This window comes from Benincasa hispida, chromosome 9 (genome assembly GCF_009727055.1).
Source record: "Benincasa hispida cultivar B227 chromosome 9, ASM972705v1, whole genome shotgun sequence".
Classification (NCBI taxonomy): domain Eukaryota; kingdom Viridiplantae; phylum Streptophyta; class Magnoliopsida; order Cucurbitales; family Cucurbitaceae; genus Benincasa; species Benincasa hispida.
This window is the reverse complement of record NC_052357.1, coordinates 68,305,487-68,333,438: the sequence shown is the minus strand read 5'-3', so window position 1 is coordinate 68,333,438 and position 27,952 is coordinate 68,305,487. Positions and strand designations below refer to the sequence as shown.

At 31.9% G+C, this 27,952-nt stretch overlaps 1 protein-coding gene and 1 long non-coding RNA gene across 21 annotated transcripts; one reads left to right on the top strand and one right to left on the bottom strand.

Moving 5' to 3' along the window:
* Positions 1-385: 385 nt before the first annotated feature.
* LOC120086412 lies at positions 386-22,266 on the top strand. Of its 12 annotated transcripts, none has more exons than XR_005484215.1 (7): positions 386-597; positions 776-1,005; positions 1,857-1,928; positions 6,542-6,584; positions 7,148-8,840; positions 9,120-9,206; positions 12,214-18,495. It is a non-coding gene; the product is annotated as an uncharacterized LOC120086412 (long non-coding RNA). The 12 variants fall into 12 exon arrangements; XR_005484219.1 differs by lacking the exon at positions 1,857-1,928 and having other exon boundaries at positions 389-597; positions 12,214-12,325; positions 12,513-18,495; XR_005484214.1 differs by lacking the exon at positions 1,857-1,928 and adding an exon at positions 21,147-22,266 and having other exon boundaries at positions 390-597; positions 12,214-12,549.
* Positions 1,940-26,235, bottom strand: LOC120086410 (MADS-box transcription factor 23-like). 9 transcript variants are annotated; one of them, XR_005484203.1, is made up of 11 exons: positions 25,997-26,228; positions 25,479-25,684; positions 9,630-9,708; positions 8,167-8,228; positions 7,702-7,801; positions 7,594-7,635; positions 7,437-7,520; positions 7,154-7,305; positions 6,981-7,058; positions 5,340-5,414; positions 1,940-5,151 (listed from the first exon to the last, which is right to left on the bottom strand). XR_005484203.1 is itself a non-coding variant. In XM_039043043.1 (9 exons), exons 2-9 carry the CDS (start codon positions 25,658-25,660, stop codon positions 7,040-7,042), a joined length of 720 nt encoding a protein of 239 aa, XP_038898971.1. In that variant the 5' UTR covers positions 25,661-25,684; positions 25,997-26,223; the 3' UTR covers positions 6,828-7,039. The 9 variants fall into 9 exon arrangements, 3 of the variants coding, with proteins under 3 accessions (XP_038898971.1, XP_038898972.1, XP_038898974.1); XR_005484205.1 differs by having other exon boundaries at positions 1,940-5,015; XR_005484206.1 differs by having other exon boundaries at positions 6,976-7,055.
* Between the last annotated feature and the right edge of the window lie 1,717 nt (positions 26,236-27,952).

Below are 27,952 nucleotides of genomic sequence, written 5' to 3'. Positions count from 1 at the left end.
AGTATATTTGGAGTTTCATCTTTGGAATAATACTAAAGAAAATCACTTTTAGATTATTTTAAATAAAATAAAAAATTAAATTGACAGGGTGAACCACATGAGTTTATTTAAATTAAAATAAAAAGATACTGAGACCTAAATGAACTAAAAAAAGTAAAAACCAGAGACAAATATTTAGTTTAAAAAATAAATATTGGGGAGGGAAATTTGTCATTGAACATAAATTTATATATCTATTTTAAGGGAGAATGGTAATTTAAACTACGAATCTATTCCTCTTCAATACATACTTATATCAGTTGAGGTAAGCCCTAATTTGAAAAGACATTTTTATATTACAATAAATGTACAATATCGAAAATATTTTATGATATTGTAAAATTATAGGCAACTACAAAGTACCAAGCGTGCTAAATCCTCAGTCTGTTTCTGTCACATCACGACTATAAATACTCCCTTTATTCTCGTTTTCTGTTTTTTTTTCGGGCGTCTAGAGAGATATCAAACATCAAATTACTCTGCCTCGTCGTGGCCTGGTACCAGCGTTTTTGGTCTCCCCGCGTGAGGCATCGCATACAATCCATTTCTCCCGTTTAGGTTTTGATCCATTCGTTCTCTTAGAACTCTTCGTTTGATTTTTCTTCTTCTTCAATCTTCATCGACCTCCATCTTCATGATTCTCAACTTGTATTCATGCTTACTATGCGTCTTTGATATAATTTCCGGCTCTTGTTTTGCTTCAATACTCGATTCTGGTGTTTTTATGGCTTCTCAGTTCGATCACTTTTCTCATGGTCAAGGAATGTCGTCTCGGAAGCTAGTTCTTAGATCCCTTTGGTTTGCTTTAATCCGCGAGGAGAAGAAAACTGAAGAAAGCGAGAGCCCGAGCGCAACTGTTCCTCTGTGCCTGCGAATTACTAGGTCATCTTGTTTCTAGCGTCTTCTTATGACCCAAACGAAGCATTACGATGTAGAATCGGGTTATTACAGAATTCGCTTTCCATCGTAAGTTGTCTACACGCTTTTACGTACTTACTACGTTTTTCTTACTGATTGATCTACTGCGCAATATTTATAGTTCGTTTTCTCATTTCATTACTGCATCTGTTTGGATTAATATGAAGCAAACATAAAATTAAGAGTGAAGGACCGATCTGGTCTGGTATTTATCTCACCTATCTCCATGTGTGCGCGTGCGTATGCGTGCGGTATAATTATACTTTTTTTTTTTTTTTTTTTTTAGTTTGTCATTTTTCGCTTTACCTGTCAGATAATTTGTTATATTGAGATATTGACAAGGATGCTTGCTTTTGTGTTTGTATACGTAACCTAAACACGTATTTCATAGCATTTGCATAATATGATATTTAACGATTTTATATCCAAAGAGTGAGGAATCATAGAGTAAGAAGTTTCATAGCTTCAAGTGTTCGGTTCTTTTGATACTGTACGAAATTTAAGCTCTCGAAGTATTCCGGAGATGGCCTCTAGTTTTTCGTTATATTATGTTTTGTTTTGTTTTCTGTTTTTTTTTTCCCCTTTTTTTTTTCCACTTTTAAAGCAATGGAGATTCCGTGGACAAGATTATCTGTTTTTATATTTACGCATCCATAACTTGTTTGAACATAAACCTAGGCAACTGATGTTCAAGTTACTTATTCACTACTTTGAAGGACTTCTATTGCAACATTTTTTTATCTGTTGCTGTAAAATGTTTTGGATGTTAACGAGATTATATTGATTTGCTTGTACCCTCCCTTCCCTTTTCGTCTACCTTTTTCTGTTTGTTACTGATTATGATTTGTTTTCAAAATATTGGATCCTTTTGTTTGTTAAATATATATATATAAATGTAGGGAGGATATTGGTGATTGATCACATAGTTTGAAGCTCTAGAGCTTTGGGAGCTAGAAGTTCATGTTTACCGAGTAAGGTTATCTGAAAACGTACTTCTGATTCTGAGACATGCCTGATGCTTTTGTTTGTTGAAACGGAATCAAACTGACTTGTTTATAAGATATTGAGTATGGATAATATTTTATTAATAGTAATGAGTTAAGACTCGAGCGCTGTTGAATGCTATATTTGTCACATTCCTTAAAAGCGCGATTTTAGTAGAATAAGTTACACAAGATCATCTTTGAAGCCTTTGTGATGTAGGGTACTGTAAGTTTCGTAGTTAGTTAGTTAGCACTCATAACTTCTGTTTTGGTAGTTAGAAATTTCAAATGGTACCTCTCTATCATATGTAGGTAAAGCCAAAACTCTTATAATTGTGTGATTACAACAAAATTTGCGCATATGCATAGTTTTTTATGCTTACTCTTGTATTGTATTATTTGTGAAACTTGTTTTTATTTTTCTTAGGTTTTTATTTGAATGGCTTGTTTATTCAGTTCTCTTTATAGTTTATTCTAGTGAAATCACAGATTTATTAAAAAGATTTGAAGTTAATATTATGAAAGTGAACTTATAGTTATTGAATTGAGTATCAGAGCAATAGGGCTTTCAACTTGCTTCCTTATGTAGGTATCATCCACACTTAGATAATGAATTCACCTCGAGGTTTACACTAGACCAAACTTGTGCTTTCAGTAATATATACAACAAAACTTCTTTAAGAGGCTGCTCAAATTCTTCCATTGGTAGATCCTGCCATGAACAAAAATAAAATAACCACTATTTGTCATGTCTCGATGAATCAAACCTCTTGCAATTTCCTTTCCATGGAAAGGTAAAACATTTTGGTTCATCTTTTTTGGTGGTTTGTTCGAACCAAAATGTCGGCCGTATTTGTTGGATAAAGATGTCTAGTATGGATTTTAGTGACATTCTTGCAAAGTTGTGCCGATCACCCACCAGGTAAAACCTTAAAAATAGTTAATAATGAACTTTTCATCCTGATTCCTGAATAATTTTTAAATATGATGACCACTGGCATTATGGATGGAAGTTTAAATGGGCTGCTGGTGCATGGGGGATCATAGTGATGGTTTTATGGCCATGAAAAGTCTCAATGGTGGGAACTGAGCAAAATAAATTTTAAGGATGTTTCTATAGTTGATGATCTCAAGGACTTGGATAAAATAGTTTGGCCTTGTTTTTAGAAGTGTTTTAGTGATAATCGCAACCCCTAATTAATTGATATCTTCAAGTGAACCAGTATTTTTTTTTTTTTTTTTTACATAAATTGACTTTTCTGAGATTTTTATTAAGAAGATTATATAGGCTATGTTGATAATCTGTGATTTTGGCTTGCTCTAATGATTGGCATATCCAACCATTAAATCGTTTATTCTTTTGGAATGTGCCATAATTTGTTTATCATTTTCCCAAAATTTACTCATTTGGTTGAAGATTTTTCCCTTTTGCCATCCATCTATCTTGTTTTATATTACTTGATTAGTTATTATAAGTGCAATTTTTATACATTCTTATGCACCCTTTGAGCGCAATTTCCACTGAAATTGATCTTAATGGGTAGGAAACTTGGAGTGAGTATTTGACAACCCTGCTTTCGATCTACCTATCTTCCCTCCTTGAGAATTGTTTATAAAATATTTTTAGCTAAGTAGTTTCAGTGGCCTGCAACTCCTGCATTTAAAAAAACAAAATTATTGAATTATCTCTGTCCAAATAAATTTAATATTTTATAGCTAGTAACTAAGGAGATCTGTGAAATTTCTTTTACCTTTCGAGAAAGATCACTTGTGTATTAAGTGATCAAATTTGAAATTTGTGAATCCATTCTGTTGCATATGATACCTTCTTTGATTGTTCAAAAATGGATTATAGCAGTTTTTCCAGTGTAGGATCATTCCTTCTGATGTGGAATAGGAATGGTAAGTATGTGAGAACCATCGAGAAGCATGCCCATAAAGCTTTTTATTGAATTAGAGTAGTAAACGCCAATTTACTGAAGGTTTGGGTTGGATAATATTTTGTTGGTGTTGCACCAGTGCACCAGTGCACCACACACCTATTTGTGATGTTCCATCATGTTTATGGTGACCATCGTTGAAGTAAGCTTACCACAAAGGTTCTTTGGGGCTTTTTTATTTTTTTATTTTTTTAAGAAAAGTACAGCACCCACACACCCAAGATGGTCCGCTCCTCTTGCTTTCATTGCATTCACTATAATTTGTGTTGAAATCACTTTTTCATCCTTATAGTCTCATTCACATAACTCTATTCCTGATAGTGTTGTTACCTAGTCAAAATTCTTTTTCAGATAAAAATCACTTTTGGTCCCAGAATTTTCATAGAAGTAAAACTTTAGTTACTAAACTTTGATTTATTAAGATTTAGTCTCTATATTTTTCAATTTGTAACAATTTAGTCTCTAAACTTTAGTAAGTATCATTTTAGTCCTTGTACTTTCCGTTTGTAACAATTTAGTCCCTAGCGTGAAAATACTATTAAAATCTAGTGAAATCTCTTACTTGTGTAGATTGGTAAATGATTATAGGTCAAGTTTGTGTATAAATTATGAAGGCTAAGTCATCATATAATCAAAATTGATATTAAGTTTGAGGAGATTGTTCATGATAGGGACTAAATTGTTACAAATTTTGGTAGTACATCAAGGATTAACTTATTACAAATTTGAAATTACAGGGACGAAATCGTTTTTAAACAAATTTCAGAGACCAAAATGATTTTTAGTCTTCTTTTTCCCTTGGGTTCTTTATTATTATTATTGTTATTTATTACTTTATAGATAGGAAACAAACATTTCATTTATTGATTGAAATGACTACAAAAGAGAGTCCTAAGAGGATTTAAAAAAATCTCTTTCACTGTGAAATGAGAGAAAAAAATGGTGTAGACTACAAAAAGGGGTGTTTGTTTACATCACGAAAGAGCAAAGTAAGCAGTATTTTCCATAAGTGTGTCGAAATTTGAGTGTTTTTCTTTGAAGACTTGAGCATTGTGTACTTTCCAAAGATTCCAAAGAAAAGCTCCGATGAAGTTTTGCCAAAGGGTCTTTCTTTTTCCTTTCTAGAACAGATGTCCTGTGAGAATGTAGGAGAGAAAAGTGTGATTTTTGTTGGGGAAGACAATAAACTGACCAAAGGGTGCAATCAGCATGCTCCACAAGTTGGCAGCCAGGGGCAATTTTTGATTTAGTGTATTTTTGTTTCAGCATCCCTGTAACAAAGAGGACAATAATTTGGGGAGAGATAAAGCCAAGGGAGCCTCCTTTGAAGGCAATTTTGTTTAATGCATGAATGGCTGAGCTCCCAAATAAAAGATTAAATCTTCTTAGAATGTCCCTTTTCCAATATGAAAATAAATGTGATATGAAAACCAAAAAATAAAAAAATAAATGTTATCACCTCCAGTGCAAGAAGAAAAAGCCAATGTTTGGGAGAAACGGTTCCAAGATTGATTCTCAGAGGACCAGCAAGTTCCTGCAGTTACCTCAATTTCATTATCTGTTTGTAACTCCTCGCATAGGCATTTTATATCTAATAATATTAGTTTTTCATGCATTGGATGCCATGAATTGCATTTTTTTTTGGCTGAAAATAGGAACAATTTAAATAGATTTTTCTAAAATTCATTCTATTTTATGCATTGTGCATATTGTTGTTAGATTTATCTACTTAATGTGCACATAATAGGATCATTATTATGAGTATGACATTCTGTACATATTTTCTGAGTACTATTTTTGAAAATCAATTTCATTTGTCGACGTATTAATTATTATGAGTATAACATTGTTCACCTTATGCTCGAGTAGTATTACTTTTGAAATTTTATTTTGTTTGCTTACACCCTGTCATGCAAGTATGTTAAAAGTTAGGGCTTCTTTGTTTTTTTAATCTCTTATTGGAGTTACGGTTACATTTAAAATATCTATCTTTAGAATGGTTACAATTTGAAACAAGGTCCTGGATCTGTTTCTGGACCTTAGAGCATCGCCAATTCGAAGTTAGTTGCTTCATGCTAGCTGGGAAATGCATACAAGTTAGTAGCTAGATTATTTTCGATTCTCTAGAGGCCTTGTTTACTTTATAAGTTGTTATTAGGACTGTTTTTTACAAATGTACTATGAATATTGATTGTTTTTGTGATGTGCAATGCAATATGTTCGTGAACCATTCATAGTTCTTTTTCCATCAGTTTCATCCATTTCTAACATATCCATTTGTGGAGTTCTTGTTTATGTGATAAGGTGGTTCCCAAACTTTAGATGAAGATCATTAACCCGGCAAGCATAATCGAATAGCCAGTTCCACTATATTGCCAACGATTGGGACATCGCATTTATAACTTTTATCTATGGAGTTGGGCTTTTCCTTTCCGTATTTCATTGATTGATAAAATGATGTTGCTTACTTTAAAAATTGAATTTATGCTGTTGGGATTATCATTATTTGCAGTGATGTAATGATTAAATTATTGTCTTGGATATATAATGACTCTGTTTAGTAGAAATGGTTTTTATTTTATTTTATTTATTTAATTTTGGTTAAATTTTTTGTTGTATTGTGGCTTACTCTCATGTTATGCAAATTATCTTGCTAAACAGACTGCTGGAACAGTTTGCTGTAGTTGAGCAGAAGAGATTCGAGGTAAATACTATACGTCCATTCCTCATGAATATCATATACAACTGTTGGGTGAAAATTAGTGTGGGATAACTGTTCTTTTAATCTTTTTGTTTCCTTTTCTGGACAATTCTCCAGAATTTTCTTTTATTTTATTGCAAGCATCAGTCATAAAGTAAGTATGAACTTTTGAACCTAACTAATTACAATGAAGGTGGCAAACAGACCTTAAGATTTTTTTAAAATGAAGTGTGCATGCTGATGCGATTTTAATTATTTTTTGTTTTTTGCATAGCCTTCTTGTCACATAAATAGCCTTGTTTAAATCACCACAAACTAGACAAAGGTGGTTTCTTTCGGTATGGAAAAGTGTGTTACTCTACCACATTTCACTGATTGAAAGATAATTTGCAACCTTACACCGTTATCTTGATGCAAAATAAGAAATATCTTCCTGGTTGGTGTAAGGTCTCTTTTTGCTAGCGTAGTTGTAGTCTGCTGCAACCATCAAAAGAACAAGATTGAAATAGTGACTATGGAAAAGTTCATTTGTATTCATTATTGACATTTATGAATTTTTTTTATAGTTGTACCCCAATTTTGTAGCTCTTTCTGGTGCCTCATTGTCTTGTTGCTGTGGCTGGCTGAGTTGAAGGTTGATAGGTATGCCTGCATCCTCTCCAACACCAAGTCCATTTGTAAGACTGCTTATGTGTGCTCCATTGGCATCCTTCGTTCCATAAACCTAGGATGGTGAAAATTTTCTCTTGAGGGTGACTAAGCAACTCAAAGTTTTATTGGTTAACCGATTAAATCCTTTGGTTTTTCTTTTCTTGGGATTTAATTAAAGTTTGCCTCAGTTATCTACATCTATACCTTTTTGTGTAATTCCTGGTTTTCTTGACGAATTAGGGTTACCTTCTCATAAAGTTCCATATTGTTTTGGTGAATAAAGTTTCCCTGTAACAAAGAGAATGGAATTTAGTAACCAAAATAACTGAGAGCGGAAATTTCAGAGCCGTAGTTCCTTAACCTTTCTGGTTAGTTCTTGTATCTCATCCACTAAGATTTGATCCTGCTCAAAGAAATGAAAAGTTGTGTAAAACACCAAACCCATTTAACAAATAATGCAGTTAGATACCTTCTTCATACGGACACCATGGAGACTTATCTCCAATTGATTTTCTAGATTCTGTAGGTCTTTGACGCTCAGACCAGTCAGCTCTTCACCCATCATCTGCCTGTAACTATATCTATTAGTGGTGTTCTATCAGAAGGAATTAGTGGTTTTCATTTGAACTTTTCTAAGTTTTATTTCCTTTCAAATTGTATATCTGCTTTAACTTGAGCAAACATGTGGAAGTATGATAGGCAATATACATTTGGATCATGCTTGGTCATCAATAAATGTTATTCCCATATCTGAATAAGTGTACATGGTTATGAGTTTGTGAAGTAAATTTTTGGCTCAATGCACTCAACGCTATGGCCTAAGAAGTTGAAGGGAAGTCTCATATTTGCGATTCACCCTATTGCATTTTCTTCTAGTAGTATCGTTTATCAAGTAAACATATAATGATGTATAATATAATAGGTATGCTAGTACCGGTGATTTTCATGTAAGCTCTGCAGTTGCTGCCGTAATGTTGCTGCTTCCCTTTGCCAGTACTGATTAAAAATCAGAGTGTAATTTCTTTACTATTTAGAAATACAAGAGTATGCCTTCTATATACAGGCGCAGAAATGTTTTAAGCTAGCATAGAGTTTATTGGGAAGCATGTATGAAAATGAAGGTACTTAGCATGTTTATTGTCGGTAATTGTTCAGACACCATTTCTATCATCATATGTATAAAGAATTGTTATTTAATGCATGAATATTCAAATACAATAACATGAACATTCTTTTTCCACACTACAAACAGTATATACATGTCTGCTTATGATCATCAATCTTTAAGTGAAAAAGTTAACCTTGATACTAAATTGGATATCGAGCCTGAAATGCATATATGTTGTGAATGGAAATTTTGAATATTTAAATTTGACTAGTGTAACTGTTATATTGAAATCTTAGAATTCTTAAGTTTTTCATTACAGATGGCAATGGAATGTTAGCCTTCAGATGGGCATGGAATCTCATGTCTACACCTCATTTCCTCTCAAAATCCTTGCCTACAACCCTTGTTCGCTCAACATCCTGGCCTACAACCCATTTCCGATTTACGGAATCTGCAGGAGTCCAGAGAATCCCATTAATGAATTTGAGAAGACTTTCTTGGTCAGCTTTTATTTTAAATAATTGAATAACATAAAATTATTTAGATATTAATTGATAACGTTATAACTTTGGGGGGGGGGATAGAGTATTATATTTTTATTTAAAATTATTTATTATAGTGTATACTTTATGTAATTTACTATGTAGAAATATGATACTTTTTGTTAATATATAGATGGCACCTTAACTTTTCAGGTTTGTCATGTTGCTATTCTTATGCATTCTGCTCTTTTGTTTTTCTGGATTTAGATGTTAAATCATCTGTTTGATTTTGTTCAGAAACATCGCTAGCTCAAGGGTCCAAGATTCATGCTGTCTATGATCGTTGTTCAGAATTGTTCTTTCAACATGGCAAGTACGTAGAAGGTTTGTGGCTCATCTCTCTTAGCAAAATGACTTGCATTTATAATCTTATCGTTTGTCTCCAATTAGATACAAACATACATGCTCCTATCACCTAGACAGTAGTAATGATGGGTACTAATACATCCAAATTCACTATGATTCGGATGTAATTGCTTCTTCATATCCAAGTCAAACTGCTGCCATACCTCGATTGCACTGTCCCAAACCCTCCCGCTCCTCCCCACCCCCACACTCCCCAACATGCTTGTACTAGCAACAACTGTGTTGTGTAATACCTTATTAATCTTCATCTTCATATCAGAGACTGTACTAATAAGAAATATAGATATTTATGTTTAAAAAATCATACATGATCCTTTGCCTAATATGCCTGGCAGTTAAGAGGAAAGGAAAAATAATGTAGTCTTGGATGCTAAAAAATACCTTGACTTCAGAAGTCGAGATCCCAAGCTGATGGTGCTCATCTTTTGTTTTGTTATATCGTTCTATTAGTGTTTTCATGCTGGTAAGAGAGTCAATAATACATGAGTTAGAAATTAAGTCCTCTTCCTGTTTCTGAAATGGATTAGTGAAATGAAAATTTATTGAGAAGACATGGAAAGTAGAAAATTTAACAATTACCTTGCGAGCATTATCATAAGATGACCGTAGTTACTCCATGATTGCTTTTAATTAGTTTTCCCAGTTAAACCTAAACTTTTAATCTCATGAAGTAGGCTCTTTACCTTTTCATGATTTTCCTCAGAGTTCTATGGATGAAATTCAAATTTGCTAGTAGGTAGATTGAAATTTGACTGTAGGATTACATAAGAGGGTGGTAAATAGGGTCGCCTAAAAATTGAACCAACCTTTTTATTTTAGAAAAAGTGGAATTAAATCAAGCAACCAATTTATTCTGGAATATCCATAGTTCATTTCAAACAAACAAATTTTAACAATTTGACCTATTATATAGATAATAATGAAATAATATTGAGAATAATGTTCAAGACAATACATTGCCACCAATAAAATTTATAATTTGTCAATGAATTCATATTAACAGGAACAATAGTACAGAAATTAAATTGAAGAGGTGGGTTAGAGAGTTCAAAGACAAATTTGTAAAAGTTCGACCTATAAACCTAATCCTCAATGTGCCTCTTTGAATATTATAGTCCAGCCAGTTATCATGTAGGTGAGTATCGAACGTCACTGAGCAACCCTCATCAATCTCTACAAGCTTAGGATTGAACAAATACAAAGTTTCCATAGTAATAAACGCACCACACAAAGTGGATTTACAAGTTTCTCCTGGTCCCAAAGATTTCGCCAGTCTTTTACAATGAATCCTTCATAGAATTCTCTTTCAAGATTTACAGAAAAGAAAAAGGCTTGAAAGGATCGAAACCCGATGTCTGAGAGAGCTTCTTCTAGGAGAGGCTTTCTTCTCGAAGTGTCCTACAAGTTTGTTTGTTTGTTTGTTTCCCCCCTCTTGAAGTTTGACTGTGTAGACTTGTGAGACCCAGGCATGAAGTTGTATTTTAGTCTATGCCAAGATAGAGTTTAGATGGTCGTGTGCACACCACATATCATCATTTCAGTTATATTGGACTATAACTGCCTAATTCCTTCTAAGATCAAGGTTCAAAGAAAAAATCTCACTTTATACGGGCTTTCTGCCCCCATATAAATGAAGAGGCACTTAGAAAATGTCTGAGGCCAGTTTCCTGATCCATCTATCTTCGGTTTGTTTCAGCCATCACATCTGTCCATTATGGTGGTGGATCTAGAAATTTTGTTAACAGGTGCTAAAAATTTCGTTGACAGGGTTTTATATAATTTAGTAAAAATAAATTAAGTGGGATTTGAACCTAGGTCTAGAAAGGGTTAAGAGACAGATTTACCACTGAGATAGCTAGTGGTTTTGATGTTATGTTAGTTCTTTATATATATATATATATATATTATATAAAGAGCATAAAGTTGAGGGGGGTTCGAGCCCAGTCCATACTAAATCTACCCCTGGTCCAGTGGTTGCGATGCTCCAGATTGTAAAGGACTTCTTTTTTTTTTTCCCCTCTTGAGAGAATCGTTCCATTGATATGATGAAATTCACAAAAAGAAAGAGAAAAAAAAAATAAAGGAGATTCTGTCTAATGGATTACAAAACAACACGTACAATTGGTCATGAGATTAGTGAGACTATAGTTAGAGTTACAAAAAGAAGATCTCAATTTACACGAATTTAGAGCTAAGAAATTTATAGAGGAGAGAATTCTGAGTGTCTTCTTCTTTATATGAGAAGAGACAAGAGTTGCGCTCCAGCCAAATAGATTAGAAGAAAGCTCGTGTCAAATTCAATCAGAGTCTTCTTTCTTTCTTGAAATGATACCAATAAACAACATGGGGAGGATGCCTCTACTGGGACAAGGAAAAACCAGGTGCCAATCAAAGATTTCAACAATAAAATCCCTGAAAATTCGGGCCAGGATGCACTAGATGAAAAGAGTGTTATGATCTACCATCACTTTTGCAAATTGTGCAGCAATTTGGGGTGATAGAGATCCTTTAAAGCGTGTCAAACTGGCTCAATTCTCAAATGAAGAATTTCACCTTCTTTAGATAATGGCCTTCCGAACAGATAGGTACAGGTTTTCACATCCAGTATCTCCTATTGATGATAGAATTAGAGTTCTATTAAGCGATCTCGAACAAAAGACCCCACATTTTCCCGAGTTCCAGTTCCAAGTATCGGTGATCTCATAAAGAATAATCACCTTAGATCACCAAGAATAATCACCTTGCAGCAATAAGGTTGGCCTAATACTCAATTTGTCTGTCTGTCGTGTTTCTTCTAGGCTAAAAATTCCAAGATACTCCCTCGGGGAAAAGCAAAGGTAACCCTCACAAAATGTCAAGCCAAGCAAAAAAACAACTCTGGCATTTTCTACCCTAAGGGAACTACAGAATCCAGAACTATCTCTAGGTCTCAATTGAAATGGAACTTTGTTTGATCTCATGACAGGTAAAGCACGGAGATACAGGTAGTCATAGTGGTTTGACATTGCAGAGCAATGATATCCGGATAAAACGTAGGTCGGGAGTGACTTGGTCAAGAGGGATAGGTGGTCCAATAGGTAAGTGCTAAATTTTATTTATGATCTACTGATATTTCACTTAGGTAAATACCATTTTTTTTCTCCACCGATTATCACTTAACCTATCTAATAGTTCTGCATTTGGATCTGTTTGGTAACAATTTGGTTTTTGAAAATTGTGCTTGTTTTCTTATGCTTTCTTTACAATGTTTTCATCTTTTTTCAGAATACATTTGATTTACATGGCCAAAAGGTCGAGAAAGGTATTGAATACATTTGATTTCTTAACTGAACTCCAAAAAAATAGTAGTTTTTCTAGATTTAGATTTAAAAAATTGAAAACTAAAAACCAAATGGTTATCAAACTAGGACTTAATAATTGAATATATTGGGTTTGATTTTATTTAAAGATGTATGCACCATCCTGTTAGGTTCTGATCACCAGCACACAGGAAAACCCAATAGGAATTGGCAAATATTCAAGAAGAATAGGGAAACAGCCCTGTTTCTTATATATTTAAATCACGGAAACACCAGCTAAAGGACTACAATATAGAAATAATTGGCAAGAGAGGAAATTTGTAAAGAACTCAAAGTTACAGCAATACAACCTATATAACAGATCCTGTTCAAATAAAGTCGTCAAAGGAGATTTGCAAAGAATAACAATAGGTTCAACATATTCGAGCAAGCTGAGAATCCTCTCCAGGAAAGTCAAAGCTCACTCCCGGCCGACTACTCGATAAGGGGTTTAGGGTTTTGAATAATCGACGGCAGGCTGGAATTTTAGTGAGAGTTTTAGCTTTTTTGGAGATGATTCTCGGCTCTCTCAAATGTGCTTAGTCTGATTTTTATCTTTGTGAATTTCCATTGTTGCTAGTTACTTTTTGTATTGTGATCGTGTAGCTTGTGAAGTGTTTCCGTGGAGTAAATATATAAGAAATAGGGGGTGTTTGCCCTGTTTTTCTCGGATATTTGCATGTTCTTGTTGGGTTTTCCTGTGAACAGGTGATTGGATACCTAACAAAAATTCATTAAACTAAAAAGAGGACAGAAATTAAAGATAGTGACCAGAGCTTGGGGATTTTGTTTAACTTAGAATTAGAATAGGTCAAAATTATGATTATAAGGTTAAACTGGTAAATCTTCTGTTTGTGTAACAAAATGTCATTAACAAGATGGAACTATAAGCCAAAAGCTAAACGAGTTGGAGAGGAGTTTTCTTCAATTGGCACAAATCACTTGGAATCTATACTATTTTGAATAAGAGAATTTTTGCTTTGAATATTGGAAAGAGACTAATGTTTTAAGATACATACTCTGCAAGAGAGTGGAGAAGAACTTAATGGAACAAATAATAAGCATCAAAGAGATTCAATAAAGGAAAAAGGAAAAAACGCTTAGCAAACAAAACAAAGAAAAACTTGCAAAGAAAGAGCTGAATAACGAAACACAACAAAAAAAACCAAGCCAAAAGACAACTCTTGAGTACCATTAAAACCCTGAAACAAAAGGCCCAAAACTAGGGGGGAAAATGAAAGAAGCTTCAACCAAATAGAAAAAACCACCAAGTAAAAGAGCAGAACTGGGCCCAAAAACACCAAGAAAGAACCAGTGAACCCAAACCTCAGGAGAACAAACAAACATAAAAAACGAATTCCTTGTGAACTCATGGGAGGAATTGCACACATCTCAAGACCACAAGCTTCACTCAAGCCCATCTCTTATATTACAAAGAGCCCTTCCCTTCTATCTACAATACCCAGGAAAATGCTCCTAATGGCCTTAAACCTCATTTCTTTCTAATGTAAAAAATGTCTCCCCCAAACCTTTCACACTTCGGATGTGAAAGAGGAAATAATATAAAGATTCTCTAACCAGGTGTACTACTTTCAAGCTCTCCTAACTATTCTTATGAATTAGCATACAAACATCAAAGTCAAGCATACCCTGTAGGAGAAATTCACACCTCCTCTTTCATATTAAGATTCATTTCTAGATTATAGATTAAGATTTCAAGACAAGCTAAGAGACGTAATATTAAGGAGTGCAGAAGCTCCTGTTGCCAAAATGGCCCCATTCTTGCGAAATCTTCACAAAAATAAACCAGTCCTCTCTATTGGTCCGCTAAAAGGTCTACAACAGTTACCATCATCCATAGCAATCTGGGGATGCTAGACTCAAATTATAGTTGAAATGTTGAGCATGGGTCTATTTGCATTTGTCTTTTTTTTCTTAACAGAATCAATATTTGCAAGGGCATACAGAAAAACTAGCCTACAAAACACCCATTCTTAAAAAAGGAATTCTAACTAAGTAAGATGTTACTTAGAGAATAATTGCAAAAAAGTTTCCATACTGAAGGCAAAAGGGCAATTGTAAAGCTCTGCCAAACAATAGTTACAACAATGCTTGGAAACATAAATCAAAACAGAGGCATTGAACTTGGTGAGAGACCTAATTTCTTCCTGGGACCTACGCGTAAAAAAATTTGCTAATCCTCCCAAGTCGAACTGCCCCATAAAACAAACTACACATCGTAGATAGTCTTTTATTCCCAAAAAAGACTCTTATTAAACAACAGTCTTGGTTACAAGCCAAGAAAAACACCATATGACTCAGAAAAATAGCTCCATATTGAACGAACCATCTGAGATTGTCACAGGAGATGATCAGGATGCTCAAGTACTTGGAGAATCCTCAATCCACCACTACGACCCGATGAAATGGAAGAACTCCTCTACAAGGTTCATAGTGTCAACTCCCGTACATGACTTGTCAAGTAAAAGATTTGACATTCAAAATTTCAAATCTGTTCGGTAACTATTTTGTTTTTTGTTTTTGTTTTTTGAAAATTAAACCTATGGATACTACTACTACTTAATTTTTTTCCTTTTGTTTTCTACTTTTCACTAATAGTTTAAAAAACCAAGCCAAACTTTGATAATTAAAAAAAGTAGTTTTCAAAAAGTTTTTGTTTTTGAAATTTGGCTTAGAATTCAATCATTGTACTTAAGAAATATGCACATATAAGCAATGTGGATAAAATAGACTTACTTTTCAAAAACAAAAACAAAAAATCAAATGGTTATCAAACAAGGTCTTCATCATTTTGAAGTTAGAGAATAAAGTGTGCCTAGGATGGAGGCTCCATAAAAGATGGAAGAAGAGCTAAAAGAACATTTCCTTAAGACGGATTGGAGGCCAAAGACGAATATAGGGATCTCATAACAAAGAAAGCAAATCTAAAACGTCTGAAGTTTCTTTATCCAATAGAAGACGATGAAATTCATATAAAGCCAGCAAGAGACGTTTTTTAATAATTAAATGAGAAGCACCCCCATATTTTGCTCTTCCTTAGAGACGTTCCTTAAGATCTCTTCCTTCCTAATTACTTTGAAAATAGAGAATTACTCCAGAAAAGCATGTTTTCACTTGTTCAGGTTGTTAGAACTCATTTACATTATCGAATATCAAGAATCTGTTGGATGATAATTTTTGTTTTAAATCTTATATTTGATACGAATTAGGTCCTTAGTTTTTTCAGGTTTCTAAATCCATATTTCTTTGTCGAAGCCATATTTTTTCGTCAACCTAATCATAGCTTAACCGACTTTGGCACGAATCTTTACTTAAGAGGTTAAAGGTTCAAATCCTCATTTTAATATGTTAAACTAAAAATCGTATTTCTTTATTTTTGTCAACTTTTTAAAATATTATTTTTCAAATATTGACTTTCACAAAAATTAAGATTCTTCATGAATTGCTTATTGAGACTAGGAGAGGGTTGTTTTCTTTACATTGTTGAGATTTTATGTTCACTAGTAATTGCCTTTCCGTCTATTTTCATAAGATTTATTTTCTTTGTCCTACTTTCTTTGTTGTAGGACAGATTTAGTCTTGGAACTTTGAAATTTGTATTTATTTAGTCTTGAATTTCCAAGTGTTTAATACGTTTCTAAACCTTCAATTTTGTGTTTAATGGGCCAGTGTCTAATTTAAAATTATTGATCTAGTATTTATAAATTTGAATTTTATGTCTAATAGCTCAAGGACTAAATTTGCAATTAGTTTAGAAATTTAAATAGTTATAAACTCAAAGTTTGAGATAGAGGAGAGATAGCTTGTCATATCAAATTCATCTCACAATATTGTTGCATGATACACACACATTCATAACATAACATGGATGTTTGCTTTTATGTTTTTAAAAACATTAAATTCCAATTCCATACACCATGTATTTAAATTATTTTTCTTTTAACTTTTTACTCTGATTACTTTTGAAGTTTTTGTTTGTTCACAATATATTATTGGGTGTGCATTAGTTCAACTCATTAAGTTAAATAAAGCTTCCAAGTATCAAAACCGTGTATCTGATTTTTCTCAATTGAGAATGAGTATCAGATCACCATCTTTTATTCTTAATTTCAATATTTATTTATATTGCTTTCTCGGGGAAAAATATTTTGTTATCTTTCCTTTGATTGTTCCATGTGATGATGTCATCTTTAGTTTTATCACAACAGAAACCATAAGTTCATCTCAATAGATACCTTTTCTATGTATATTTGTGAAATTTTAAACAGACTATATAAAAACAAAAAATTCTATAGAAGTGAAAATTTCTTGTGAAATAATAAATTAAAAAGTTCTTGTGATTAACACTTATGATGATATTTTATTTTTGGTTTTCATTATCTGCCTCTATAACCTACGTGTTATACTTCGACTAGTGTTTTTGTCTAAATAATGAAGCTGTTTGATAATCACCTCGCTGTTTACAAATTTACACTTTGAATAATGTTTATAAAATTACAAATTAACTTTTAAAACAAAATAAATTTTGTTTTCGTAAGCATACTCTACTAAAATATTTCTCATTTTTCTTTCCCACTCACCTTAATCTCTAATATTTACCTTTTTCATCAACTTTTACTTTCCCCTTGCTAAATCTCTCTAAACTTTCTAAGTTAGTTTTCGCTGTCTTAACTTCTTTTCTCCTTTTTTTTTCTTCAATATGTATTCTTATTTCTCTTTAAGTTTTTTCATTCTAACGTCTCTTTCTAAATTTTTTATCCTTATTTCTAGCGATTTTTACGCTTGGTCAACAAAGTTTCCTCTAGCACATCATTATATAATCTCATTTTCTCAATCATTTGGTTTTTAGTTCAGTGACATCAATCCATAAATTTTGTTGCTTGTTACCTACTTTTCAAAGACATTTTCAAAATCAAGTCAAGTTTTAAGAATCGAAAATTATATGGATTTTGAGAATCAATTTCTATACATTCTAGTTTCACTCAAATCTTTATACGTCAAATGTAAAAAACTTGTTTTTATTGTGAGAATGTCTGAAAATTCAAATATTTTTTTTTTAACGAATGTAATAAAAAAATAATTAAAAAAATTTAAAGCTTAATTTTAAAAATTAAAAATTAAATCAATGTCAAATGGAGCTACCAAAGTAGTTTTTAAAATTTTTGTTTATCTGCGAATTTGTCTTTAAGAAAGATAAAAACCAAACTTAATTTCAAAACTGAGCCCAAAAGTGTATTGTTGATTTTCGACAGTTGTCATGTAATGTAATATCTATACCTTCTGTTCAGCGAGGAAAAGAAAAACTAGAGTAGGAAAAGAAAATGATTCATAATAGCATTATTCTATTTCATATAAACTGCGGGCAGGCTCTACATTGTTATTAATAGCTCGATAATCTTCCTTAGAAAATAGTGGCACATCATAACCTAAAACATAAATCGAATATTTGTATGAGCCAAGAGCAGAAACTTATAAAAAGTCAAAACATAGAATCTCTTGTTCTTATACATCGAAATGTTTGGAGCATGTGCACCCATCTCTTCAGCACTTCCGACCAGCCCTTCCAATTCAGTAATTGTTATGAGGAGCCTTAGGATAGCCGCTACAAAGGGGAAGAGTGAAACCATGCATTATGGATTCTATTACTGGCTATGATTCTAGGAAGTGGTCTCAAATGTTTTTCTCCTCACATCCTCTGTTTCATCTAGGGTCTAAGGACGGTATGTGTTGTGCTTAGACATTGGTTTTTTTCTCCTTTTTTCCTTATTTACAACAAAGTTTTTTTTCTTTTTGTTCGTTTATATTTTTGTAATTTTAACTCTGTACTTTTGAGGATTTTGTTTTATTTTATTTTTACATAATGTATATTTTGGAAAATGATTCAAGTATTCTCTTACATAATGAGAAGGTTTCCCAAAAGTGAGCTAAGAAGGATTATAAAGAAAAGTTATTGATCACCGTCTTTTAATTCTAACAATTAAAAACCATAGCTACAAATAACTTTTAAACATCTTATTTGTGTTATCTTTAGAGTACAGTTAATTGGTTAAGACATTTTTTACTAAAAGAGTTAATACATACACTAAAAATAAAACATGTAGAGACAACCCTTCCTAACTTCTATTAGTAACACCATCGTAAGTATGTGCATTACTGTCGAACTCCAATTACAACACCAAATTTGTTGTTTGGTTGACTTCACGAATTGAGGATGAATTAGAGTTTAGAAATTTAAACTTAAATAGTGTTGAAATGTTTTGTTTCTTAGATATAGAAAAGTGGAAACAGAACATTTCTCTATTCCCACACAACTTTGGTCTCCTTTACAGAATTCTAATGCCTATCTACCCTAAAGATACAGAATGTGAGTGAAGCGTGTTGGCAGCAAAAAGGAATAAAAACAAGAAGAGAGAGAGTTGTCCAATCTTTCTCTATTTAGTTATTTAATGTTGCACTCTCGCACGAATATGTTCAAATTGATTGGTAATGTAGGGGATTTGGTATAAATATATAATTTAGGTTTTCTTATTTAAAATGTTTTAGAACACATTCCTGATATTTGACCATAAAACTAATGTTACTTTTAAAGTTTATTTGTACCAACTTTGTGGGAAATTTTTAATTATTGCTTACAAGTGCACATTTTCCTGATAAGAACAGAACAGATATCAATTGATAAAATGAAGACAATTTTTTTTAAGAACCCTTAACTTTATAATTTTGGGCATATTTGGATGGAATAAAAAAAGATTTTTTTTTTTTTTTTTTTTGACAAGGAAGTCATTTTTATTTATACTCATAAAAATTATTTAAAATAAATTTTGAAAATGTTTTAAAAGCTATTGTAACCTAAACAAGGGAAATGTTCTACATCTTGTTACTTGTAAATTTTAAAATGTATTATTATAACGGTAGCATCTTGGTTTTATTGGTTCGTAGAGTTTCAAGTAGTATTTTTTTTTGGTCGTTAGGTTAAAAAAATGTTTGATTATGTCTTAGAAGTTTCATATTTGTGTCTATTTAATATTTAAACTTAATATATATATATATATATATAACGAGTCTTTGGATTTTTACTATTATGTTAATAAGTTTCTAAAATTTTAATTTTATATCTAGTCGATTTTTCTTTATTTGAAGTTTTTTTAGCATTCACTTACATAGCAAGCACAAATTGAATGTTAAAAGGCCACTAGACATAAAATGTAACTATATAGTCAATATATAGGGTCCATTAATCTTAAACTTTAATCTTAAACTTTTTTTTAATCTATTAGAGATATATAAGTCACTCAGATAAATATAGCTTAAATAACGGTATTTAAACTATCAATCTCAAAGTTGGAGGTTCTAACATTCAATCGCTTTAAAATTTCAAGACTAAATTTAGATTGGAGGCCAAAATTTTGTAGTTTAACCATTTTTACTTTGATTTTCTGACAAGGTACGTTTCTTATTTTCCAGTTTCTGGAATCTATCTTTTAAAATATTGGTCTTAAAAGTTCTCAAGCATTTCTGAAATTAAAAAAAAAAAAAAAACCAAGCATGTTCCTCTGTAATTATTTCAATTCTGGGAGTTTTCCTCATGTTAAGTATTAATATATCTTCACTAATCTCCAAATATTAACATCTTAGACTATAACTTATCGTGTGTTCTCCCATCATTCTAATAATATTCATTTCCCCCAAACATTCTTAAATGTTCTCAAGTGTGATACTCTTTTACATTTTAGAACTTTTACGAAAATAGAAAACGTAAAATTTTGGATCAGAGACAAGTTTACTGTTTCATTTAATAAAATAACTAATTATGAATAGATTTTTGGAAATCTTAAAGGGTGTTTGGCACATCATCATGTATTGAATTGAGTTGGTATAAATTATCAACACAATGTTTGTCCTACCAGCTTCAAATGTTGGTAGAGTTTTAAGTTGATTTTTTTTTTTTACAAACTATTCCAACTCACCTTAACTTCCACTCCAACTCTCCTTAACTCTCTCCCAAGTCTTCAATTTTTACAATGGTTCTATCCATCGGCCACCATTGGTAACTACCGCTACTACACTCTAAAGACTACCTTCTTCGACGACCACCTTTGCCGATTAACTCCGATGACCAATTTCGGTTCCCGTAACCAACTCCAACGACTACCTTCACACAAACAACTCTGATAACATATTATGACGACCACATTCGCTCAACCAACTCCGATGACCAACATTGGGCTCCAGCAACCACCTCTGACAATCAACTTTGTGCTCTAGCAACTACCTTCGACCACGACTCTGATAAAGATTATCGTCGATGATCAACTCTAGTAAACACCATCTCTATCAACCAACACTAACATTCACCTTGGACAACCAATTCCAACAAAGACCACCTCTAATGAGACCTTTAATGACAACCCTATTTAGTCTTGGTATTTCAATCTAATTCATTCCGAACCTTTGAAGATATATTGTAGTATTTTTTATTTTATTTATTTGCATTTAGCTTTTATTATAATCTAACTATGGTTTGTTATCTCACTTGTAGGGCTAATCTAATTGCACAATTCCTCCAATAATTAGCCTATGTTTCATTAGTTTTAAGCCCGACGTCTATTTTTTATAGTCTAAATTCTGTTTAATTGTTGGAAAATAATTTGTATTGTATCATGTGTTATTCATTGTTATGCATTTTTTTACATGTACATAGACATTTTTATGGATATTATTATTTCATTTGCAAGTAGCAAATTAGACTTATGCATAGAAATTAATCATAAAAAAAATGTTTGCAAAAAACAAGTTTACACAAAAAAGTGCCATTTTATTGTATTAGTGTAAAATGTAAAGAGTCAAACGTTTGCTCAAAAAAAAAAATCATTGACGATAAAAATTGAAATTCATATTTCAACAAATGGGCAAAACAAAAGATAAGAATTTATTTATTTATTTTAATTTATTATGATTGAGTTAAAATTAACATAGGGTTAAACGTGAGGGTGAGAGATTAGAGAAAATATTCCAATGAATATTATATGTCTTTAGGGATGTAGATAAATTATTATGCAATTGAGTGTTCAAGTTGTGTCATGAAAATATGTTACGATTTTTCAAGAAGGAAAGAAAGTTGTTGAATCTTTAAGCTTCTCCAGTATTCATGATTGAGAGCAAAGTAGTTGTGAAAAGTTTTATTTTGTTTAGAATATGTTTGGTGTTTAGGAAGGAAAAAAATATATGTTAGGTAATTGAGTGTTCAAAAATTAAATTCAATTTTTTTTTTTAGTATATGTTTACTTTTTTAGGATTTTGTTATATTTTAAGAATGAAAAAAGGGAGTAAAACATTTTGTAATGTTAAAATTTTTAGGAAAATATATATGTAATCGAAAATTAAAAAAAAAAAAAAATTCAAGACAATCAATTTTGTTTAGAAAAATTACATTAGATACCCAAACTCGAATCGACTAAGTTATGCACTCCAGACCTAGACTTTCTAACTCAACTCAACTTAACACTAGAAATACAGACATTCTAACTCAATTCAACTAATTTTACACCTCAAACACAAACAATCTAACTCCACAAATAATCTAACTTCCCAAATAATTATATCAAATTAATTTTTTCAATTTATTTTTAAATAAGTTTTCAATTTTTTAGAAAAAAAAAAGTATATAAAATATGACTACACTTTGTTCTTTTATGTTAAAATATTAAACTTTCAAAAATTTCAAAAATACTTTAAACTTTAAAAAACAATTAAAAAATATCTTTGTTGTTGGTTTTGGATGAAAATTATTAATATTTTGTTAAAAAAATACGCTTAAACTTTAAAACAGTTTAAAAAATACTTTTATCATTCAACAAGATATTACTATCAATATATAGAGAAATGATAGGTCATAGATTGAAGTAGGGGAGATAAATAGTTAGAACATTTTTAACTTCTATCCTTAAAGGTATTAGTACAATTTTTGGAAGTTTATAGGTATTTATGCATCTAGATATTAACTATTTATATTCATATATTAACTACTTTTTAAAGTTTAAAATGGAGATATCTTTGTCACAATATTAAGTTTAAAGGCATTTTTTATAATTTAGCCAAAAAAAAAAAAAGTTAATTGGGCAATGGGCAGTACAAAGACAAACTCAACCTGTACCTATATTTTTCTTTTCTTTTCTTTTCTTTTCTTTTCTTGCTTTTTTTTTTTTTGGCACATTTAGCCAAAAAAAAAAATTGTGGAAGCTGGAAAGTATATTGGACAGCTCATTTGTCAACATCTAAGTTTTCTCATTTTTCCAACTATCCATTCAACCTTTCTCTCTCCTCCTACCTCGTATTAGATCTGCTTTTTCTCAGCGTATCACAAGTTGGAAGGATGATAACCTTCCCCAAGAAAGTATCAAAAAATTAATAAACCCTCCCAGGAAGGGACCTCCCCATCTATCATTAAGCTTTCAAAGATGCTTACTAAGAATATATGAACCTTGCGTTAATGAACAATTAAGAATATGAATATTATGGTTTAAATATCTTTTACTTGATGAGGAAAATATCGATAATCTATTATTTATCTTTTTTATATGGATCTAAAAATCATCCTAAGTTGACTTAAGTTATTATATGGAGAATAAAATAAAGAACTTATGAGTAATGAATTTCAAATCTCGTACCTAGTTACTTGAGATTTAAATCCTGTACTAACTTTTTTAACAACTAAACGTACTAAATTAGTGAGAACTGGCTCATGAAGGATGATTGGATTGAAGTCCTTTCTAATAAGAGAGATATTGATGGTTCACAAGGATTTAGGCTGACCAACACGAGTTTGTAAAAGAATTGAACCAACTTAATGATTAAAACGGGACTTAGGAAGGACGGAAAAAGTAACACTTTAATATTATTTGAACAACGAAAAGATTTACGTGATTCATTAACAGTTGTTTTAATCAAAACTCAATTCAACTTCATATATGTAGATTTTAAGAAGTTTTTTATTCCTTTACGCATATATATAGATCTACGATTTCTTATAACAATAGATTTTCCTATGTTACATTTTCTTTCTAAAAAGATTATAGGGAACACGAAGTCAGGAAGTGCATCAGATCGAAACATCTAACCTAATTATATAAAAACAAAAATGGAAAACAAAAAATTATTTTCCTATCGAAATAGATAAAAGCTAAATAAATATTATCAGCTAATAGACCTTAATGTATGAAAGCTTGTACTCATTAAAAGAAGAGGAAAAGAACATGTACGAGAGTTCTATTCAAGTGAAATCTCATACTACACTAGACGCAAAGAATTTTATAAACAAATAATCAATAAAAATAGCTTATGAAATGATATTTAAAAGTATCCAACTTAATGGCCAATCTAAGTATATTCAATTGGTTATGGACATAAGTTTTTTTTCTTTTATGTTCGTGCGTGTTTGGACCAATTCATGCACACCTCGAGTAATATATCTCATGAAATTACCATCTGTCAGACAACATTTTGATGTCAAGAATACTCAGAATACCAAAGGGTTCCAAATTCTTTCTCGAATCCTTCACTCCAGAAGGTACAAGTACACACAAATCGAATCTCACAACATGGAAGCTATGTGAGACAGCCCGACCAACTTCAAATCCATGCTTTATTCCTATTTCATAGAAGTGGTGATCTTGGGACTGTAGCTATTGCTCGAACCATGCTTCTTTCGACTTTTAGAATATAAACTAAGAATGTGGAATAAGTTATTTGGACCTACAGAAGGAGGTATTAATGTGTAACCATACATATATAGCCATGAATGTTAAGGTCAGAAACTACGCCTTTATTTCTACACTCTTAACTAATATAAGATCTGGTCCTTTAACTCAAACGGATGAGTTTAGAAATAATCTTGAGTCGAATTATAACTGTTATAAATGACATAATGTACTGTTGACCGTATTTTTCTATCCAACCGAAGAGGCTAGAATGAGTTACTAGCTACAGTTGGCTGATCAATTAGTCTGCAGATCCTACCTCAACTAAAGACAGCACGGAAATCCACTCTTCCAACTATTGTTAACGCAAGTTCACTCGGTTGGCGTTCATTACAATGAAAATTATTGCAAACGATCTGGTCATCCAGCTTCCAGTATCGTGCACGATCTTCACATAAATCGATCGAGATAATGCACTCACTACTTATAAGAGAGTGTACGTATTTTCTTGCATGATCTAACTATATTTCCCTACGGAGTTGCAACTTTCTATTCGGATAAGTCACGTTTATTATATACCTATCCGAGTTATGTTGCAACATTTCTATTGTCATCACAACTCAAGTACGATAATCAGGGAGAGATTGTCACTAAGCAATAAATTATTATTATAGCCGTCCATCTTAAAGACATAAACTAGTAGAGTATCTAACACTGGACAGCCAATAATAAACTCTAAAGACATTTGATATCTGCCAATCGAGTTTATGAGCGGAATAGATGAAAGCTGAAACCACCGAAGTTTCAGCGATAGAGATCGAGCTCAGGCAAATGACAGAACTAATGATTCTCATAAAATGACAAAATGAAACAAAGACTGACCTGAAACCTAAAGATTGTATGGCTCAAAAAATCCTATTTCTCAGTGTGCATAAAAGTTTATTTTATACGATACAGCATACAGTCTTAATCGTGATTCAAGGTGCACGCTCGCCAATAGAATGAATAAAAATCAGATAAATTAAGTAGAGTGTTGCTACCGATGTCTTGTCGCACTAGATATTAATGTATTATAAATAAGTACGGAAGGGGAGCAATTACTCAGACTGAAAAAAGAAAAGTAGAAGAAAATAAAGGCAAATAGTAGAAGAAACAGAAGATGAATATCATAGAACCTGGTGCTGGAGTATTCATAGAGCTTGCTCGTGCTGGAGAAGATGATGACTCCAACATCGGCGTCGCAAAGAATTGCTAGTTCTTTCGCCTTCTTCAGCAATCCGCTCCTACGCTTCGAGAAAGTCACCTGTCTGCTCGTCGAATTATCGATTCTCCTAATTACAATCTTGCCTCTCCCCATACTTAGATCCGCAACTCGATTCTTCTATCCATTTTTCCGGAGAAAGTTATAGAAAATAACGAAACTCCAGTAAATTTCACAAGTAACAAAGATACAACGAAAATCGCAACCAAATCCAAAAAGAAGGGAAAAAAACGCTCTATACACTTAGTTCTTACTCGATAACGTACATGAATGATATAGATGTAAATTTAAGACGTGCGATCCAAAAGAAAACAGAAGAAGACAGTCCGAAAACAGATGAAAATCGACTAACATAAAAAATGAAAAAACGAAGCAATCATTGAAGAACGAAAGAGAAAATGCGCAGGAATTTTCGAAGAAATCGTAACTTACTCTTTGCGGATGAGTGCGGTGCTGGTTGGAGTCAGGCAAAGTGAGATCAAACAGAATTAGCGCTTTTTTACGGAGCGTTGTACTGAAGCGGATTCACATCATTCAGCTGCACAGCGCCATTTATGGAAAGGGATCTGCTGCGTCCATGTATTGAAGCCTCTCTGGGTTTTTTTCCAGTGTGGAAAGACCACATAATTACGAGGACACGTGGCCCAACCAGATCACGATATTTTAACATATTGTTATTCCTCGGGGTTCGAGTGGTCCGTGATATGGATCATCGACGCGTGGGGATATGGCTGTGGGATACGGACACTGTTATTTTCTCCTTTTGGAAATCTGCTTCTTGTGAAAGATACTTTTTGTGTGTGGAATTAGAAGGATGCAACATTTTCCCCAAATTGCCCTCCCTCGTTTTTCGTATCTATTTATTTCTTTTATTCTACTTGAAAATTTTTCTAGTACTAAATAGCATGGAACTATTCCCATTTCTGGCTTCTCATGATTATATGGAGTACACGAAATTCCTATACAATTTAATGAAATATCAAATTAGGAAGGAAAATAGTAAATATTATTTTGGTACTATACTTTTTTTTCATCTATTTATTATTTAATATTTCTAGTACAATTTGGAGTGCGAAAATTCAAATCACAACCTCTTAGTTACTAATATATACTATATATAAATTGAGTTATATTCACTTTAATTATTGTTGTGTAACTTGTGTATATGAAATATTTATATGTATCTATGTCAGTACCACATATATACATGCAATCAAGGGTGTGGGATTAAACCTTTTAAACTCAAAGGAGGAGTATATATCAGATATTTTTGAGTTAAAATCACTTTGACAGATTTTACATCATTATAAGATGGGAATCCACTTCAATTATATCATTAAAAATGGCATCACTATAAGATGGAAATCTTCTTCAATTATATCATTAAAAATGGACAAAATTCAACAAAAATAAATGTTAATAAACTATTATTCATGTGAACCTTATATTAATAATAAGATGAATTTTAAACCTATTAGAAGTTGTGAAATGTTTATTATGTTAATTTAATTGGTTTTTAATAAACTTCTATATAATTTTTTTAAAAAAATATATTCATTTGACATCGACATTTTTATAAAATTAAGATTCCTACATTTTTCATCCATTCCGACATTTAAAATTATGGTATAAATGAAAGTTTATTTTAATTCATAGATGGTGAAAATAAAAATTTGACCATCAATTTTTAGAATAGTAACACTATTATGGTTTAAATATGAAATTTTAACTGAGTGAAGGAAAAAAAAAACAGAGGCCAACGGGGACAAAGTCCAAATATGCACATTTTACCATTCATTTACTTTACTTTTACAATCCATATATATTTTATGCTTCCTCCTTTGTAAAGTACTCGACAAAAATGATATACATCGTGGTGTCCATGTACCCCGTGAAAAGGAAAGCAAGATTTAAGGGTGAATATATTATATGGACAAACATGCTATAAATACACAAACATATCAAAGTTTTATCTCTTTTCCATTTTTTTTCTTTGTAATTTATTATATCATATTATTTATGGATTAGAATTAAGTATATATGCATATATTAGATAGAGGAGAAATATGTTGATAAAAATTATAGTTCACAAATGGTAAAAGAGATCTGTGGTAAATTAATTAAAGTCTCGTTTGATAATTATTTAGAGACATTTGAGGCACTGAGTGGGCTATTATAGTCGTTGTGTTGTAATTATGTGTGAGTTATAATAGTTTTGTGCAGACTATTTTAGTCTAGTTAATAATAGACGGGGTACAGGCTATTTTGGTTTGGATAAGAAATAGTAAACATTGTAAAAAGGGGATGGAGAGAAAATGGGTAAGAAATAGTAAACATTGTAACAAAGAGAAATTTCAAATAGTACCATTGTAATTAATTGTATGTTAT

Bases quoted from the DNA above. Each gene is read 5' to 3' on its own strand.
- LOC120086410 (XM_039043043.1), bottom strand. From the start codon at position 25,660: ATGGGGAGAGGCAAGATTGTAATTAGGAGAATCGATAATTCGACGAGC. The intron at 7,802-8,166 runs GTACTAGCATAC...ATATAGTTACAG, and splicing joins AGCTTACATGAAAATCACCG to GCAGATGATGGGTGAAGAGC. The intron at 7,521-7,593 runs GTTAAGGAACTA...TCTTTGTTACAG, and splicing joins TACAAGAACTAACCAGAAAG to GGAAACTTTATTCACCAAAA.